Raw genomic sequence first — 16,234 nt, 5'->3', positions numbered from 1 at the left:
TGTTAGTCAGGAATGTAAAACAGCACGTGGTACGGTAAGACATTAATCCTTTCAGACCTGGAATGCATGTCACGCGTGTCACTTTAGATTTCTTTAGGCTATTCAAAAATAGCAGATATACAAGCTCATAGCGCGGCACCGAGTGCCGCGCTATGAGCTTGTAGATATGCTATTTTTGAAAAATCTTTACTTTTTTTTTTTAAAGAATCGCCTCAGGTAAAACACATTGACTGCCAATCGCGTAGACCTACGCGAACCTATTTAAAGCCGCCACGTGCCAATCGCGTAGACCTACGCAAAGTGGTGTTTTTTTCTTTTTTTTCGAAAAAAAGTTCACATTGCACTTTTTTCAATTTTCGATACGGCACATTTCATTGTAGCACCACCGGAAACGGAATTATCCGGGATCCGGTTTTGCCGATCCCGTCGGCCTCCATTCTAAAGCGCACACTAAAACGCCATTTTCTCGTTTTTCTCCTCGCTGATCACTGTTTAACATAAACCGTTGTAACTACAAATGGCGGTCTCCGTTTTGCATGGGATTTTCACTGGGCGACGGAGAAGGATCTCCGCTGAGTTTACAAACACTTTAGAGCTCCATCTTAAGGATTTTAACGAGGTCTATGGCGACGTGAAAAAAAAAAAAAAAAAAAAAAAAAAAAGTTGGCACTGGTGAGTACATTATGAGATTAACCTCTGGCATGGAATGTGTTAATGGGTTACGGCTAAAGGGATAAGGAAAGGGAGAAAAAGTCCTGGGGACTTGTTTCCATTGTGGTCCCTGTGTATTAAATTCATCAACATAGTATACATAAATAAATAACACAATAATACATGTCATCAACAAATACAAACACTATATGTACAAAGGAGAAAAAGGAGGGGGACTGACTTTTGCCCCGGCTCTCCACACGTGCTGTGCGTGAGCAGGGAGAAGGCGAAGCGCTCGGCCACCTCGGCCAGCTGGCTGAGCCCCCGCGTGTCTCCTCGGTCCGGGTCGGCCAACGCACACAGCAGGTCGTAGGTCAACCCTCTGGTGCTCTCCGCCAGAGGGGTCCGCTCTGCCTCGGATAGCACCTGACCCCCACCAGAGAGAGAGAGAGAGAGAGAGAGAGAGAGAGACAGAGAGAGACAGAGAGAGACAGAGAGAGACAGAGAGAATGTGACAAAGAAATTAGAGCATCATTCTTCCCTGAAATTAAAGAAAAATATGAATCCACCATTAATTCATTAAGACCGGGAATGCATCTGCAGTGCCAGATTTCTTTGGCTATGAAAAAAAAAAATAGCAATATATGTTGAATACATATTCAAGCTCATAGCGTGGCACCGAGTGCCGCACTATGAGAAACGGAGACAGAGATGGTGTGATGGGGGAGGGGCGGGCGTAGCTGAGTGGGTAGAAAGGCCACTCTGGGATTGGGAAGGTCAACAGTCTGACCCTCGACTCGCCACGTGTCGAAGTGTCAACATGTCTCTGAGCAAAGATCTATACTTAACCCCTCGACATCTAGATGAGTTACATACCATTGCTGACGCGGGCAGAAATCCATATTCTCCATATTTTAACTTTTAGATCTGCTACTTTTGCTATTTTCTTTTTTAAATTTGAATCCTGAATCCTTAGGACATATGGGGTTTCCACCCAAACAGAGACGATATCACTCATTGATTCCCACCCAGCACAGTCAGAAGGGGAAAAGTCTTATGCAAAAGGTTCAAATGTAATTTAGACGAGGTTAGGTTATTGGTTTACCTATGATCCTTTGATGTATGCGTTTAATCTTGTTTATTGTAAAGTCTCTCTGGATAAAGAGCGTCGTGCTAAATGCCTACATTGTAAATTGTACAAGAAAACTCATAGGACTTTGTTCATATCGGACAAGCCGGAAAATTATTTGACGACCCAGTACCGTATGCTGTCTGCCTGCTTATGTAACCTCCAGAGAGATAATGTTTTCTTCTGCCTCTCCTGCTTCTGTCTGTCTGTCACCACCCATCTATTCCTCAACGGACACAGTAATGTGGCTTTGCTATTTCGTCTCTGTCGGGTGGAAACCTGTCCAAAACTGTTACTTTTCAGGATTCAAATAAAAAAATCGCACCCAGTGTGAAGAGAGTGGTGCCTTTGAAAGTGTAACTGGTTGCATCCTTGTGTTGCAATCAGCAACAATATGTTGTCACGTGACATGTGACAACATATTGTCACGTGTAGCTTGACCAATCAGCCGTGCTATACGGACGGACAGACATACATACGGACGGACACACGGACAAAGTCAAATGTAGGAGTGGTTGGCACCACTCAAGAATAGCAAAAGTAGCAGATCTACAAGCTCCGATCGCGATGTGTTGCCAAGGCGACGATGACGATGGGATAATCGTCCCGATTAAGGACGCAACGCCAGTGTGACGTCGTCCTACGATCGTATGACATCATATTCTACCCATAGATATCCACAGCCGTTAGACAGTGTAGTGTGTGTGTCCAAGCAGTTGTAGAATCAGAATAATAACAACTAGATATATAGCCAGGGCCTATCCACCCATATTCAACGTGTGTGACTCAAGAACCACTCAATCTCGGCCCCATCCACCAGATAGAGTACGAGACCTCGGCTCTATAGGATCCCATAGTAGGTTGAGCCGCTCGTCTCAGCCCTAGACAGCCATACTACTTGTGACAGTCACAAGAGCCAGCAGTACCACCACAGCATAATACAGTCCTTTAATAAGATATGGAAGTAGTAATAGATCCCTCTGTTGCACGATGCGTTTGGAGCTTGTGGACCTGCTACTTTTGATGTGTTTGTGTAACGCTGTAGTATGATCAAGAAGGGGCGCTAATTTACGAAAAAACACAAGAACTTAAAATATGGAGATAAGAGGTTTCTGAATTATAGCCTTTCTGTCTGATAACCTCTCTCGCTCTCTCTCCCTCTCTCTATCTCTCTCTCTCTCTCTCCATCTCTCTCTCTCTCTCTCTCTCTCGTCCACCTACGCCACGTTATTCTCCAATAACTCCTCTCACTTTCCCTCCTCAGCGCTGCTGTCTCCACCCTGCCTTTCTCCATCTATCTGTAAGTCCTCCCCAACACACACACACACACACACACACACACACACACACACACACACACACACACACACACACACACACACACACACACACACACACACACACACACACACACACACACACACACACACACACACACACACACACACACGTTTGTATTACTATACTTGTGAGGATCACCATTTTAAGACAAGTGATTTCATGAATGGCATTTTTCGGCTCTATTTCACGGGGCATGGCGCTGGCAATTAACAAAGTATAAATCATGTATTAACTCTATGGTCCAACCTTTTTCTAATTGTAAACATATATATCTCTAAAAAATATGTTTCAGCCACAAAACAATATTTTTTTTTTCTCGTGAGGACCAAGACAATGGTCCTCACACTGTCTTATTTCTCATTTTCTACTAATACGTGTGGCGACATTTGGTCCCCAAAAGTATAGTAATACACACACACACACACACACACACACTCTCTCCATCATATTAAATTACAGCGGTGCCTCCTCGGCTCGTCCTCAGGCAGACAGAGTGTGACAGACGTGCAGAAAGGAGCCGGAGGGAATCAGAGAGCTCGCTCAGTAGCTAGGTAGAGACGCGTAACGTGACAGCCGAGACATTTTCAAATTAGTTCCTCATTTTGAAAATGTCTCGGTTGTCATCCGGTGGCGTACAGACAGGAGATGTTGGCCTTTCGCTCTGAGCTGCCAAACACCGAGCTACTAATGTAGACTGACACACAGTGGCAACCCACTGACTCCACTGACTACCCCCCCCTGTATTCTGAAGGTAGAGGAAAGAAACACAAAAACAGACATTGATGCTTTATTATATCTAAATCAGGGATCTTATCATAGGGTTTTATGGGAAATGCCTCTAAACATATTGATAGTTTGACCACATCAAATGCTCTAATCTTGAAATTTAAATACAGAAAATAGCCTATCTACAAGCTCTTGTAGAGAGCTTGTAAATCGGCTATTGTCGCAGTGCAAGATGCTTCCATAGAAGACATGCTGCTGGCTAGGGCTCTCACGATTACACATTTAAGTTAATTGTCACACAAATAATTGCGATTAAGGATTTCATTGTGTTTTTGGCATTAAACACTGGAACACAATTAAAACTTTTTTTTTCTTTTTTGCTTCATAATCACAAACTGCACTGGGCAGATAAGACCAATAACTTAAATATATAAAGAAATTACTGACATTTAATAATTGTATACTCTTTTGTTTTGCAGAAATAGATCTACAAGCTTACAACACGTCACGTTGTAAGCTTGTAGATCCGCTATTTTCTTTTATCTCAAATAATTGTGATTAGACGATTATGTAATCATTGTGACAGGCCTACTGCTGGCTTCTATGGGATCCAAAATGACTGACATTAGTCGTGGCGACTGAGAACTTTAATCCATTAAGATGTGTGTCTCACCTTCCCCAGAGCGTCCAGCACGGCGGTCATCTGCTCGGGGGACAGCGTTGTCCCCATGGCGGACACCTTGTTGATGAGGGCCTGCAGCACGCGGTCCAGGACGTCTGCGTCCAGGGGCGTCTGGTGCAGCTGGTCCAGCAGCATCCACACCGCCGCGCTCTCCGCGTCCGTCACCACGGTGACGTTGGCCACGCCGAACCGGGGGTGAACCCGGGCACCACCGCCGCCACCACCCGTGGCCCCGACCAGCTGCACCCGGAAGCGCTTGGGCGTGGGGTTGGACGAAGCCGTATCGGGCGTCAGGGTGACGTCCAGTGAGACGCTGTGCTGGCCGGGGTCCAGCGTCAGTTCTCCCTCCTCCTGTCCCACGAAGTCCATGCCCGCCACGGCCGGCCAGATCATAGAGGGACCCACGGCCTCGGCACGGGGAAGCTCCTGTATTGATTGATTGATTGAATATTTTGTTAGACAGAAATGTAAAAACAGCACGAGTACAGTCAAACACTTTGTCTAAAAGCTTAACACCAAAAAAAGTCCTTGCAGTCTTGTTTCCTTTGGGGTCCTAGGTATTCAATTCAGCAACATAAAAAAAAATTGCACCAAACATTCAATATCATCACAAATATATAACACAATACTGTATGTACACAGTAGGGGGAAAAGAGGGGGGGGGGATAGGGGTAAAAAAAAATGGGGGGGGGGGGGGGGAAGTGATAACAACTTATACAGTAGGTGGGTGTTACCAGATCGTTATTTGCGCTCCCTCTGGTATTGTGGCTGTGGGTGTCACACATTTTTGGGAGGTATTTGGAGAGATCAATAAAAACAACACAATATCTACATATTTACACATGGTATCTATCCGGAGCAGTAAGAACCTGTCTGTCTGTCTGTCTGTCTGTCTGTCTGTCTGTCTGTCTGTCTGTCTGCGTCTAATCTTGCAACAGCGCTGCTACTGTATGTTTCAAACATGAAAACAATGCATAGATAACTGCTACAGAAATGCTGCAAGCCCTGTTAATGTTCTGTCACACGGACGGATCACCCAATGTGTTTTTATTGAAGTTAGATGAATTACACAGAGACCCTTGTTTGTTTCTTCTCATTTTTCCCCAGCTGTGTTAGTAAATGAGAACGTGCAAATGCTAGAGTAATTAGATCTATATGTGGGCTCCTGCTGCAGCTCCATTTACATGGAGACACACAGCCATGCAGAAATGCCTGAAAGACAACCTGAAATGAAATATCTATGAGTCTATCTAGTCTAGACATTATATTGCACAGTAAGAATTATTTTACCTCCCGTATTAAAACGTCATGTCAATTTTATTTGTATAGCACATTTAATGCCGGTGCAAAGTCAATGCGCTTCACATTTCAATTTAACCCGGAGAACCTATACGTTGCTATAATTTTCAAGCCGGAAACACCTCTGTGTCACATTAGCTGTTGCTATACCATTATATACAGTATAGCAACACATTATTGCTGTCGGGCAGAAACCCCTTCTTTTTTGTGTGTTTTTTCGTAAATTAACGCCCCTACTTGTTGATCATACTACAGCGTAAAAAAATGCAAAATATTTTCGTTTAACACAAAGAAAAATCTAAATTCCAGCATTTTTAAAAAGTATTTCATAAATGAAATGAAAAAATTGAATAATTTCCATAAACACATAAAAAAATGTTAAAGAAGTTGTGAAAATAGCAGATTTGCGCTGCGTTGTGAGCTTTTACATATGCTCTTTTCACTAGTTTGGGTCGCGGGCAAACGTCTAATTTCTCTTGTTTGGGAACCACTGATGTAGTGTGTCTCAAACATGCAACACGTGCAGCGTGCTTTATGGTGTTCACAATGACTCATCTGTTCACTTACAGTATCTGTCGATTCCATTCATACGTATATCCTGTCTGTCTGGTCCTTCACACATCCATCCATCCATTCATCCACCTGTTCGTCATCCTCTCTGTATCATTCATAATTCAACCATCACCTCTGGGGAGCCACAACGCAAAGAAGAGCAAATACAGCAAAATGGTAACGTTTCTGGTCTTTAAAGGTTGTGGCAAGTGACCCGTGTTACTGACAGCATTCATGATGACTCAGATTAGATCACTGAGGAAGTGTGCACCGGTTGGAACCTGGTGTTGGGGGGGGGGGGGGGGGGGGGGAGGACTGACTCATTCTATCAGGTCACATAAGGAAACCAGGTCAGATAAAGACGATGTGAAACCATAGACAGTATACCAGCCTTACTATGCAGCCGTAAAACAGGTTATATTTGTAACTTTCTAGGTAGGAGTGTAGAGAGAAAATCATATTGTGATGATGACTCATCAGTCAGACACAGTCACAATTGACCTACATTGAGAATTAGATTTTCTACCACCTAGCCAAATTAGAATTAATTCAATTTAAAAAAGTATATAAAAATTGCTTTCAAAGTCATGAAAACCTTGGCAGAAGACCGGTGTAGTTAGGAATTATGGAATCGGTGACTCTGATGACATCACTGAAACTCACCTGAGCGTGTCATCAGTTTAGGTGTTTAGCCCCACCCAGAAAAACTGCTCTCAGCAGGAAATACCCGAAACAGGGCATTTATACTGTTCAACAGGCGGTCTGTGTGATGACTCACCAGCGTGCGGTATCGTACGGTCACGGTGGAGGCGGCCGCCGGGCCGCCGGCCTGCCTGGACACCTGGAGGCTGAGTCGGGTGGTCTTCAGCGTGGCCACGGCCAGCCTGGAGCCCACGGCGAAGAACAGCAGGCCCCGGGGGTCGTCGCTCTCCACCAGCGTCACGTTGGCGAAGCGGGTCGTCTGGTTGATGTCGGCGCCCACCCCCACCTGGTAGATCTCCACCAGGAACCACGTCTGGTCCTCTGGGTCCTAGTGCCCAACGAACGACACAAAGCATGGATGGATGGTTACTGCTCTAACCTGTATCTCCATTATCGTCTCTGTCGGGTGGAAACCTCATCATATGTCCAAAACTGTTACTTTTCAGGATTCAAATTCAAAAGCATCAAAAGTAGCAGATCTACAGGCTCAAAACGTTACAAGGCAAGACGCGTTGTGAGCTTGTAGATCGCCTATTTTCGCTACTTTTCATACGTTCTGTAAGTGAAAGCGAAAGTGTGTCATTGTGTGGGTTTTATAAATATTGAACAAATAAAAAGTGTTAACAATAGCTTGTGACTAAATAATAACTACATTGGATCCATTGGAACAAAGGGGATTTTTTTTTCCATTTCCTGATAAGTAACAGCTTTGGACAGCTTTGGCAAGGTTTCCAACAAACAGCGACGATATGATATCAAAGTTATGGTCCTATTTGTCTTTTTTTTCATACAAAACACAAAAAACCCGCCCCCTTTATTTATTTTTTTACAGAAAGGAACAAAGAACTAACATAAAAACATTCATACATTCCCATGCTACTATCAGCCCTCCCATTCCAACCCACTTTCACAGTATTACAATCTCTTCTGGTATCAGCTCCACAGATCTGGAGCAATAATCTATTATAAAAGCCAACGCAAATAGTTCATAGACTTAAACAAAAAGAAGAAACAATATGTTTAATAAGATAAGATAAAAGAAAGGAGTAAAGAGAAGTACTAGGGTCTCATTTTAGCTGTCATCTTCAGGTTAAATTGAGACCCGTATCCCAGTACTTTAAGAAGGGCCCCCAGATCTTGTCAAAGGAAGAGAGGGATAATCCCATTTTTCAAAGATTCTTGGCAATGCCATTGTGCTTTTATTGTACAATACATTAGAGCACTGTTTCCCAAACAGTGTGTCGGGACCCATGTTTGGGTCGCGGACCAATTTTTATGGGTCTCAAGTAATCTATTTTCACACGCACTCTGTCTCCTATGGGGTCTCTCTCAACCCACCTCATCCTGTCGGACCCCCACGGTGAGCACACAGAGGACCTCTCCTCTCCTGCACAGCACGGACCCCTGTGTCTGCAGCAGCTCCCTGGTCAGGTTGACCCCGTCGGTGCTGACCAGGGCCGGGGTCACGGTGCTGAACGTGGCTCTCCAGAACACCTGCACGTCCTCGAAGGCCCTGCAGAGGGAGACACAACAACAATACAACGTCTGAATGGGAACAACAACCTCGTCCATTGTGTAAGCCAGGATCTTCAACAGGGGGTCCCGGGACCCCTAGGGGGTCCTCAGAGTTACTACAGGGGGTCCTCCAAATCTTTGTGTGGTGGGGAAGATTAGCCTAAAATAGCAGATCCACAAGCTCACAACGCATTGTGAGCTTGTGGATCGGCTATTTTCGGAGAGTTAGTGTAGAGGGAAAAAGAGCAGACCAAGTACAGAGCCAACAGCCAACAAAGTTGACTACGTATTGATGGTTTAAAGGGTAACTGTCTGAAAATATACATTAGCATGAATCCAACTATCTATGAAAAAGTTAAATCTGCAACACAATTTTAAACAATATGTATGTAGTTGGGATCCCTGCTTCTTCTCTCTGTCAGCTACTGTAGGGGGTCCTTGGCCTGAAAACGTTGAAGACCCCTGGTAAGCGATACACAGGAATTCAAGCTTTGACCAACTCGTGGTGACTGAGAACTTGGGACACATTACCTGTTCTCCTGCCTCTGCAGGTACAGCAGGGCGGTTCTGTTCTCCTCAGAGTCCTCGTCCAGAACCTGACCCACTAAAGAGGCCAGACTGAAGCCCAGTATGCCGTTATGGAAGTCACTCCCTGGGGGGGCATAGGGTAGAGAGAGGGGGAGATAGAGAGAGAGAGTGAGGAGTAGAAATCATGACAAAGGTAAAGGACACAGATTAATTCTGAGCAAGGCTCAGCAATTTAAAAAAGCAAACGCTTTGGTCCTGGGACCTTTGTCAGTGCTATATGTGCGATATAGCACTGACGAAGGTCCCAGGACCGAAACGTTGGCTTTTTTAAATTCACCCCTCACTATGAGCACTCTATGAGCAAGTCTCTGTCTAAGGAGTTTTCCTTAATATTTATGCAGCAAGCGAGTCTTTTTCTGCCATTTTTCCTTTATGCTTTTCAGACCACCGCGCCGGCAGTCAACCGTGAACAAAGGACAAAGCCTAACCTATGCATTTCATAAATGTTTGTGTTTAGTGTTTAGTAAACTATATTTCTTTGTAGTTCACACATCATTGCAATGACCTCAAAAATGTCCACAAAGGTCAGTGTTCAATTTCAGAATTTAAATTCTCACTCGCTATGAGCTTGTATATCTGCTATTTTTAAATAGCCAAAGAAATCTTAAAATGACACAGATGCGTTCCCGGTCTTAATGGATTAACTTTGTGAGCGTAAAATGTTTTACACTCTATTTTTTATGATGTCATTGTGATGACAGGATACATACAACCTTTCCCTAAAGTAAAGGGCTGCATATCTTTTCTATCTTCATTTTTTATTTCTTTTTTACCATGGATTATGATCTTGGCGAAGGCCCCGTAGCCCTGCGTATCGGGACCGCCAACGATCATGGCCCCGCCCTGCGGGTCGCTGAGGTAGATGAAGAACACCTCCTGTCCCTCCGGCTCAGAGTCGTCCAGGATGAGGAGGGTGAACTCGGCCTCGCTCTGCCCGGCCCGCAGGGCCACCACGGTGGACGGCAGGCGGAAGTCCTCGCCCTCCTGGGCCAGGATGGTCCCGTTAGGCTCCAGGCTGAAGGGCAGAGGTGAAGTGGCCGTGCTTCCACCTAGAAAAACACAGACACAAAGAGACACAGTTCATGTAGAACACCTGGGCCAGAATTTTCCGGCACTCTCTCTCTTAGGGTGACCACCTCCAAACAGGCCCATTGAGGGACAGGTGAATCCGTTTTGCGGGACATCGCGGAACACAGGGGTGCGATTGAAATTGTTTAAAAAACATTTTACAACACAATTTAATTGATTTTATTTTTTGAAAATTTCACAATAGGGCGCTCTAACGCAACTTAGGAATGATCCTTGGACCCTGAAAGAAGGAATGGACGGAAGTGACATGATCCCAAAAAAATGACACTCCTGTCCACTCCTTCTTTATGAGTTTTAGAAAAACACTCCTTTCTCTTTTTTTGGTGAAAACCGGAACAAAATGGCCGATTGTGGTTACAAACTATTTTCTCCGGCGGATAGACCAGACCCTCCCCCACCCCGCAGACATGCTTTGTTTACATCCACATGCACATCGCGGCTCCCGTGGCGCTCCAAAGGTCGTCAATATAAGGTAAAAAACCCTGGCAGAAGCTAAATAATTAATAAATTAATACCTGACAGGGAATGTGTTAAATGTGGATAATAGCATTAAGTTCAGCTGTAATCAGAAGCGGCAAATACAAACACTGAGCTGTAGCAGACTATGACAACAAAGTATGGAGTATATGAAAAAAACGAACACACACCTCCGAACGCCTGGACGCGAACCCTCACAGTCCCGGCCGCACCGTCAGACCTTCGAACCCTCAGAACCACCCTCCTCTCCTGCTGGGTGGCCTCGTCCCGGTCCTCAGCCGTCTGGACCAGGCCCGGTCCGATGCTCAGCAGCGTGACCCCACCGGTCACGTTTGGGTCGACGGTTACGTCTGGGCCGACAGTGGTCGTCCCCTCCTCTGGATAGATGGTCGTCCCGTTGGGGCTGACAGTCGTCGTCACGTTCGGACCGACGACGGTCGTCCCGTTCGGACCCACAGTCGTCCCCTCTGGGCCGACGGTCGGCGGACCGACGGTCACGTTTAGGCCGCCATCGCTTGCCTGCAGTGGTGGAAAAAAACATGTTTTATATTTTATTTTAAGTAAAAGTATCAATACTGCAATGTAGAAATACTCTGTTACAAGTAAAACGTTTTTTTTTGTTGTTACTTTAGGAACCAAAAGTAGAAAGTACTCATTATGCAGAATGTCCCATTTCCCAGGCTTTCAAATGTATAAAATTAATAGGTATAAATCTTTTGAAAATAGCCGATCTACAAGCTCACAATGCGTCGCGATGCGACGCATTTTTCGCAATGCGTCGCGATGCGACGCATTTTTAAATGGCCAAAATGTATATAGGGCTGAAGTGGTTAATGTATGTATGTGGTTAATGTATGTATGTATGTATATATGTAATAATAATCAAAATCTACAAAGTAACTAAAGTTTTCAAATAATTGTAGTGGAGTAAAAGTACAAAATTTGCTTCTGAGATGTAGTGGAGTAGAAGTAAAAGTATTGAAAATTGGAAATACTCCAGTAAAGCAAAAACACCTCAAAACTGTACTTAAATACAGTACTTGAGTACATGTACTTCGTTACTTTACACACACTGCTTGCCTGAAGGGTGACGGTGGCGAGGCTGTGCTGGGGGTTGAGGCGAGGATAGGCGTCGGCCAACGGCGTGATGAGGTCATCACGGACGTCCGTTAGGTTGACGTAGAAGTGTTCGTCGGACTCTGCGAGCGAGTCGTCCAGTATGGACACGCGTAGCGGCACGGCGGTCTGCAGCGGCGAGTCAAAGACCAGCTGGTCCCGCACGCCCACAAAGTCCTCCCCCTCCGTCGCGCTGCCCGCCACGGTCTCGTACCGCAGGGTGGTGCGGTTGCTGCGGGAGCCGTAGAGACGCTGCACGTAGAGTGTTATGGTCCCGATGTCCTCTTCGATGACCAGGTGACGGGCGTCGGCCGAGAACTGGTACACTCCCAACGGCTCCACCTCCGTCACGGTGAAACCTCGTCTACGGACAGAGATAGGACATCAGGGGTTTGGGTCATTTTTTCGGCCCACAATAGTTCAAACATAGCAGATGTACAAGCTCGCAGCGCTTTTTTTTAATAGCCAATGCTAAACACACACATCCTTGGTTCTGGTGACTGATATTGTCCTTCTAATACGAGAGGGGGCCGTGTTTTTTCATTTATTTAACCCATTAAGGCCTGAGGTTCCCATTCTACAAAATGTCTTCTAAACCATTGGTTCTCAAAGTGGGGTACGGGGACCCCAAGGGTACTTGAGGCGGTTTCAGGGGGTCCCCAGCTAAATTATGGATAGGAACCAAATGGACCCTTATGGTTCTGTAACTCTGAGAGTGTACAAATGGAACCAAATGGACCCTAACGGGTCCATTTGGTTCCATTTGTACACTCTCAGAGTACATTAACATTGATTTTATAATATAAATTGGGGTCCCAGAGGTATAAATGCCATTAAATGGGGGTCCGTAGCCTAATGCATGTCAAACTGGGGGTCCTTGACATTAAAATGGTTGAGAATCACTGCTAGAAAGCCGTATAAACCTTCTCTTATTGGGGTCCCTGGCTTATCTTTTCAAATGGGGGTCCGTGGGCTAATAAGTGTCAATTTGGGGGTCCTTGACATGAGAAAGTTTGAGAACCACTGTTCTAAACTATATCAGTTTGGTTATTTGGTTATGGTATGGTTCTCAAACCTTTTCATGTCAAGGACCCCCAAAATAATGTATTTCGCTGCTGAAAATGTTTTGTTCCAGGGAACCCCAGAAGCAAAGGAACAACACATTTTGATGGGGGTCGGCGGTCCTTGACATGAAAAAGTTTTGTTCCAGAGACCCCGAGAGGCAAGGATTGAGTTAAAAATGTTGTTTCCCAAAAAATATGTCTTGAAAGATTTTCACAAATGTTCAAGATTTAAAAAAAAAAAAACAGATCTACAAGCTCATAGTGCCTATAATGACATAGATGCGTTCCCGGATTGGGTATATTGACCTTGTTGAAACCATTTACCTGAGTCTGACGGAGCCTACAGCAGCAGTGGGGTTGGCAGCGGTCAGATGTATGGCGAAGGCGTACATCTGAGACACATCGGGCACGGCCGTGAGAGACACCGCTTTACTCCTCTCTCCATGCTCCAGAGTCACGGTGCCTGAGCACAGCACAAAAGAAGCATATTATCGAATGGAAACCATCCATTCCATCTCAGTTGGAACTGCAGTCTTTTCTTTACTGTCTGGCCCGTCAGCTTGAGGCCGTTTTCCATCATCTGTGGACCAAGAAGTCCACAGATGGGACTTCTGTTTTTTCTTTTCTTTTCCTCCTTTCTTTCATCTATATGTCTAGATCAGTGGTTCTCAAAGTGGGATCCGGGGACCCTCAGGAGTCCTTGGACGGGTTCGTAGGGGATATAAGAGCTTGTACATCTGCTATTTGTGAACATTTTTGAAACATCTTGAAAGTGTTTGAAAAATGGTGAATAATTTTGCTTTTTTTTTAACACATAATTATTTTCTCTTCTGGGGCCCTTGTCAAAAAAAAAAAGTTCAGATGGGGGTCCGCGGCCAAATTATATATCAATTTGGGGGTCGGAAAAAGTTTGAGAACTACTGGTCTAGATTTCTATATCTATGTATCAAACTAGACAGACACACAGGAGGGTCATCTTACCTGAGCTGGGGGTGACGACTCCAGGTCCGACTCCCAGAGGGGCTTGTCCAGGTGGGTACCCCGCACTCCACTCCACACTGACACCCCCAAACAGCCCTGTCCGTGTCACCTCTGCCTGGCATTCACCCGTCTCCACGTCGAACACCCGCAGAGCCAGGGAAGCAAAGCCCACCTATAGACACACAGACAGGACATTATATAATATAGAACCTTCATTGATCCTGAGGGAAATTCAGTTTAGGCATTTAGCAGACACTCTTAATCCAGAGTCCGATTTACAGTAAGCAAGGTAAAACACAAGGTAATACATCAAATGCATAGAGACTAGGCATATAAAGATTTATCGTAAATTGATTAAAATCGATTCAAACTGGGGATCGTTTTTTTTTTTAATTATCGCAAAGCAAACAGCAGAGGGTGTGTAAAAAAAAAGAAAATACAGGATCTTTGTAAGAGAATTGATTTAAAAAAAAGAGTTTTCAGTTGTATTGAAAAGAGGATAAAAGAAAACACAGTATTGTTAAAAAAAAACAAAATACTGGATTTGTGTAAGAAAATGGGTCTGGAAAAGAATTTTGTGTTTAAAAAACTCGTGAAAAATCGTATTGTGAACCCAGTATCATGATTCGAATCGTATCATGAGTTGAGTGAATCGTTACATGCCTAACAGAGACAGTATAGTGCCTCAGTAAACTAGGATCATAGGTAAACCAAGAACCTAGCATCAATCTAAATATTATAATATCAAAAACATTGAAACTATACAAACTATAGGATGCCCAGGTCAACAAATGAACCTGGCATCTGTCTAAAATAACATACTATCTAACTGATGTTAACCTTTGCATAATAAGACTTGTGCAAGGCTATAGGGCAACATCAATGAAACTAAGATACAAGTAAGGGTAGAGTCGAATAAGAAAAGTACAGAGAATAAGTAGTGGGGCAACACTAATTAATTAATCGCTTAAACCCTATACGTAGTTGACCGGAATCCCTCAGGTCTCTATCCATCGGCCCGTTCATAAACTGTGTCTGTGTTTACATCTGTATGTCATGGATCATACCAGTTCAACACGTTGAGGTGCACACAAGGTCAACATGGTTAAATTAGGATCATTTCCTGTTTCACTTGTGTTAAAGCTCTGTTTTGTTACATTGGGTCTTTCAGATGCCCTGCTGACATAAAACAAGTTCAATGTTCCCAGAGATGCTATAACACTAACTCAGTTACTTAGATAGAAGGCTGAATGTATGCTTTAACATGACATTAATGTCCATAAGCAGTGGATGCAGAGAAGTTGGTCTAGGTCTGCCCTCTAGTGGTGGCCAAGAGCTCAGCAAGCAAGCATGATATGCAATGAGGATATTCTTTCTGTGGGAAGGCCAGTGGTGTAAAAGTAACTAAATACATTTACTCAAGTACTGTACTTAAGTACACTTTTGAGGTATTTTTAACTTTACTGGGGTATTTTAAAATGTCAGTACTTTTGCTTCTACTCCACTACATCTCAGAGGCATGCATTGTACTTTTTATTACACTACAATGAATTGACAATTTTGATTCTTATTACAAAACATGCATGAACCACTTCAGCCCTATGCATACTTAGGCCATTTTCAAATACATTTTATACATTTGGAAACTTGCGAAATGGGACATTCTGCATAATGAGTACTTTTACTTTCAGTACTTAAGTATATTTTAATGCAAAAACTTTGGTACTTTCACGCAAGTACATTTTGAATACCAGACCTTTATTGTAACAGAGTATTTCTACATTGTGGTATTGGCAGTGGCGCCGGAGCCTGTTTAATTAAAGGACACTGTGTCCCCCCACTATTCAGTCCAGCCAAAAAAATATATATATATATATATATATTTTTTTTTTTTTTTTTTTTTTTTTTTTTAATTAATAATAAAATCTGTCCAGTCCCCCACACCTCGCGACCACCGCGAGCGCGAGGCGAACCGAATTAACCGAAATAACCGCATTATCCCCCCCAAAAATCAACAAACCCACCCGAAATAACCGCAGCATTTTCGCGCGCTTCGCTTACTTAAAATGTGAGTACTTCTTCCACCACAGATATGAATCATATTTACCTCATTGTGTTGAATAGCTCAGGTGACATCTCTCACTATTAAAATGTGCTCCACGTCGAGTCCAGACACTTCACAGAGGAGTGTTTTAGTTCATGACATATTCCATTATTCAAGACAAGACGTTTCTGTCTGAAGAAAGCCTTCTCAAGCTGTTTAAAAACAAACTACGCAGGAGGAAAACCAGCGTGGAGGCGGGAATGTAAACAACACTGCCA

At 44.0% G+C, this 16,234-nt stretch overlaps 1 protein-coding gene across 1 annotated transcript in view; it reads right to left on the bottom strand.

Moving 5' to 3' along the window:
• The window catches only part of adgrv1 (adhesion G protein-coupled receptor V1), a gene marked incomplete at its 5' end in the record, with an annotated part of 261,294 nt that overhangs the window by 125,602 nt on the left and 119,458 nt on the right, over positions 1-16,234 (bottom strand). Inside the window, 10 exon segments of the mRNA XM_084055548.1 lie at positions 893-1,077; positions 4,521-4,955; positions 7,159-7,410; positions 8,421-8,595; positions 9,129-9,249; positions 9,959-10,234; positions 10,922-11,270; positions 11,832-12,231; positions 13,256-13,394; positions 13,913-14,084. Of these exon segments, the coding sequence (XP_083911674.1) occupies positions 893-1,077; positions 4,521-4,955; positions 7,159-7,410; positions 8,421-8,595; positions 9,129-9,249; positions 9,959-10,234; positions 10,922-11,270; positions 11,832-12,231; positions 13,256-13,394; positions 13,913-14,084 (2,504 nt within the window).

Source organism: Gymnoscopelus microlampas (assembly GCF_963454915.1).
Source record: "Gymnoscopelus microlampas genome assembly, chromosome: 4".
NCBI classification, from domain to species: Eukaryota; Metazoa; Chordata; class Actinopteri; order Myctophiformes; family Myctophidae; genus Gymnoscopelus; species Gymnoscopelus microlampas.
The sequence above is the reverse complement of the archived record's forward strand: the minus strand, read 5'-3'. Positions and strand labels throughout refer to the sequence as shown.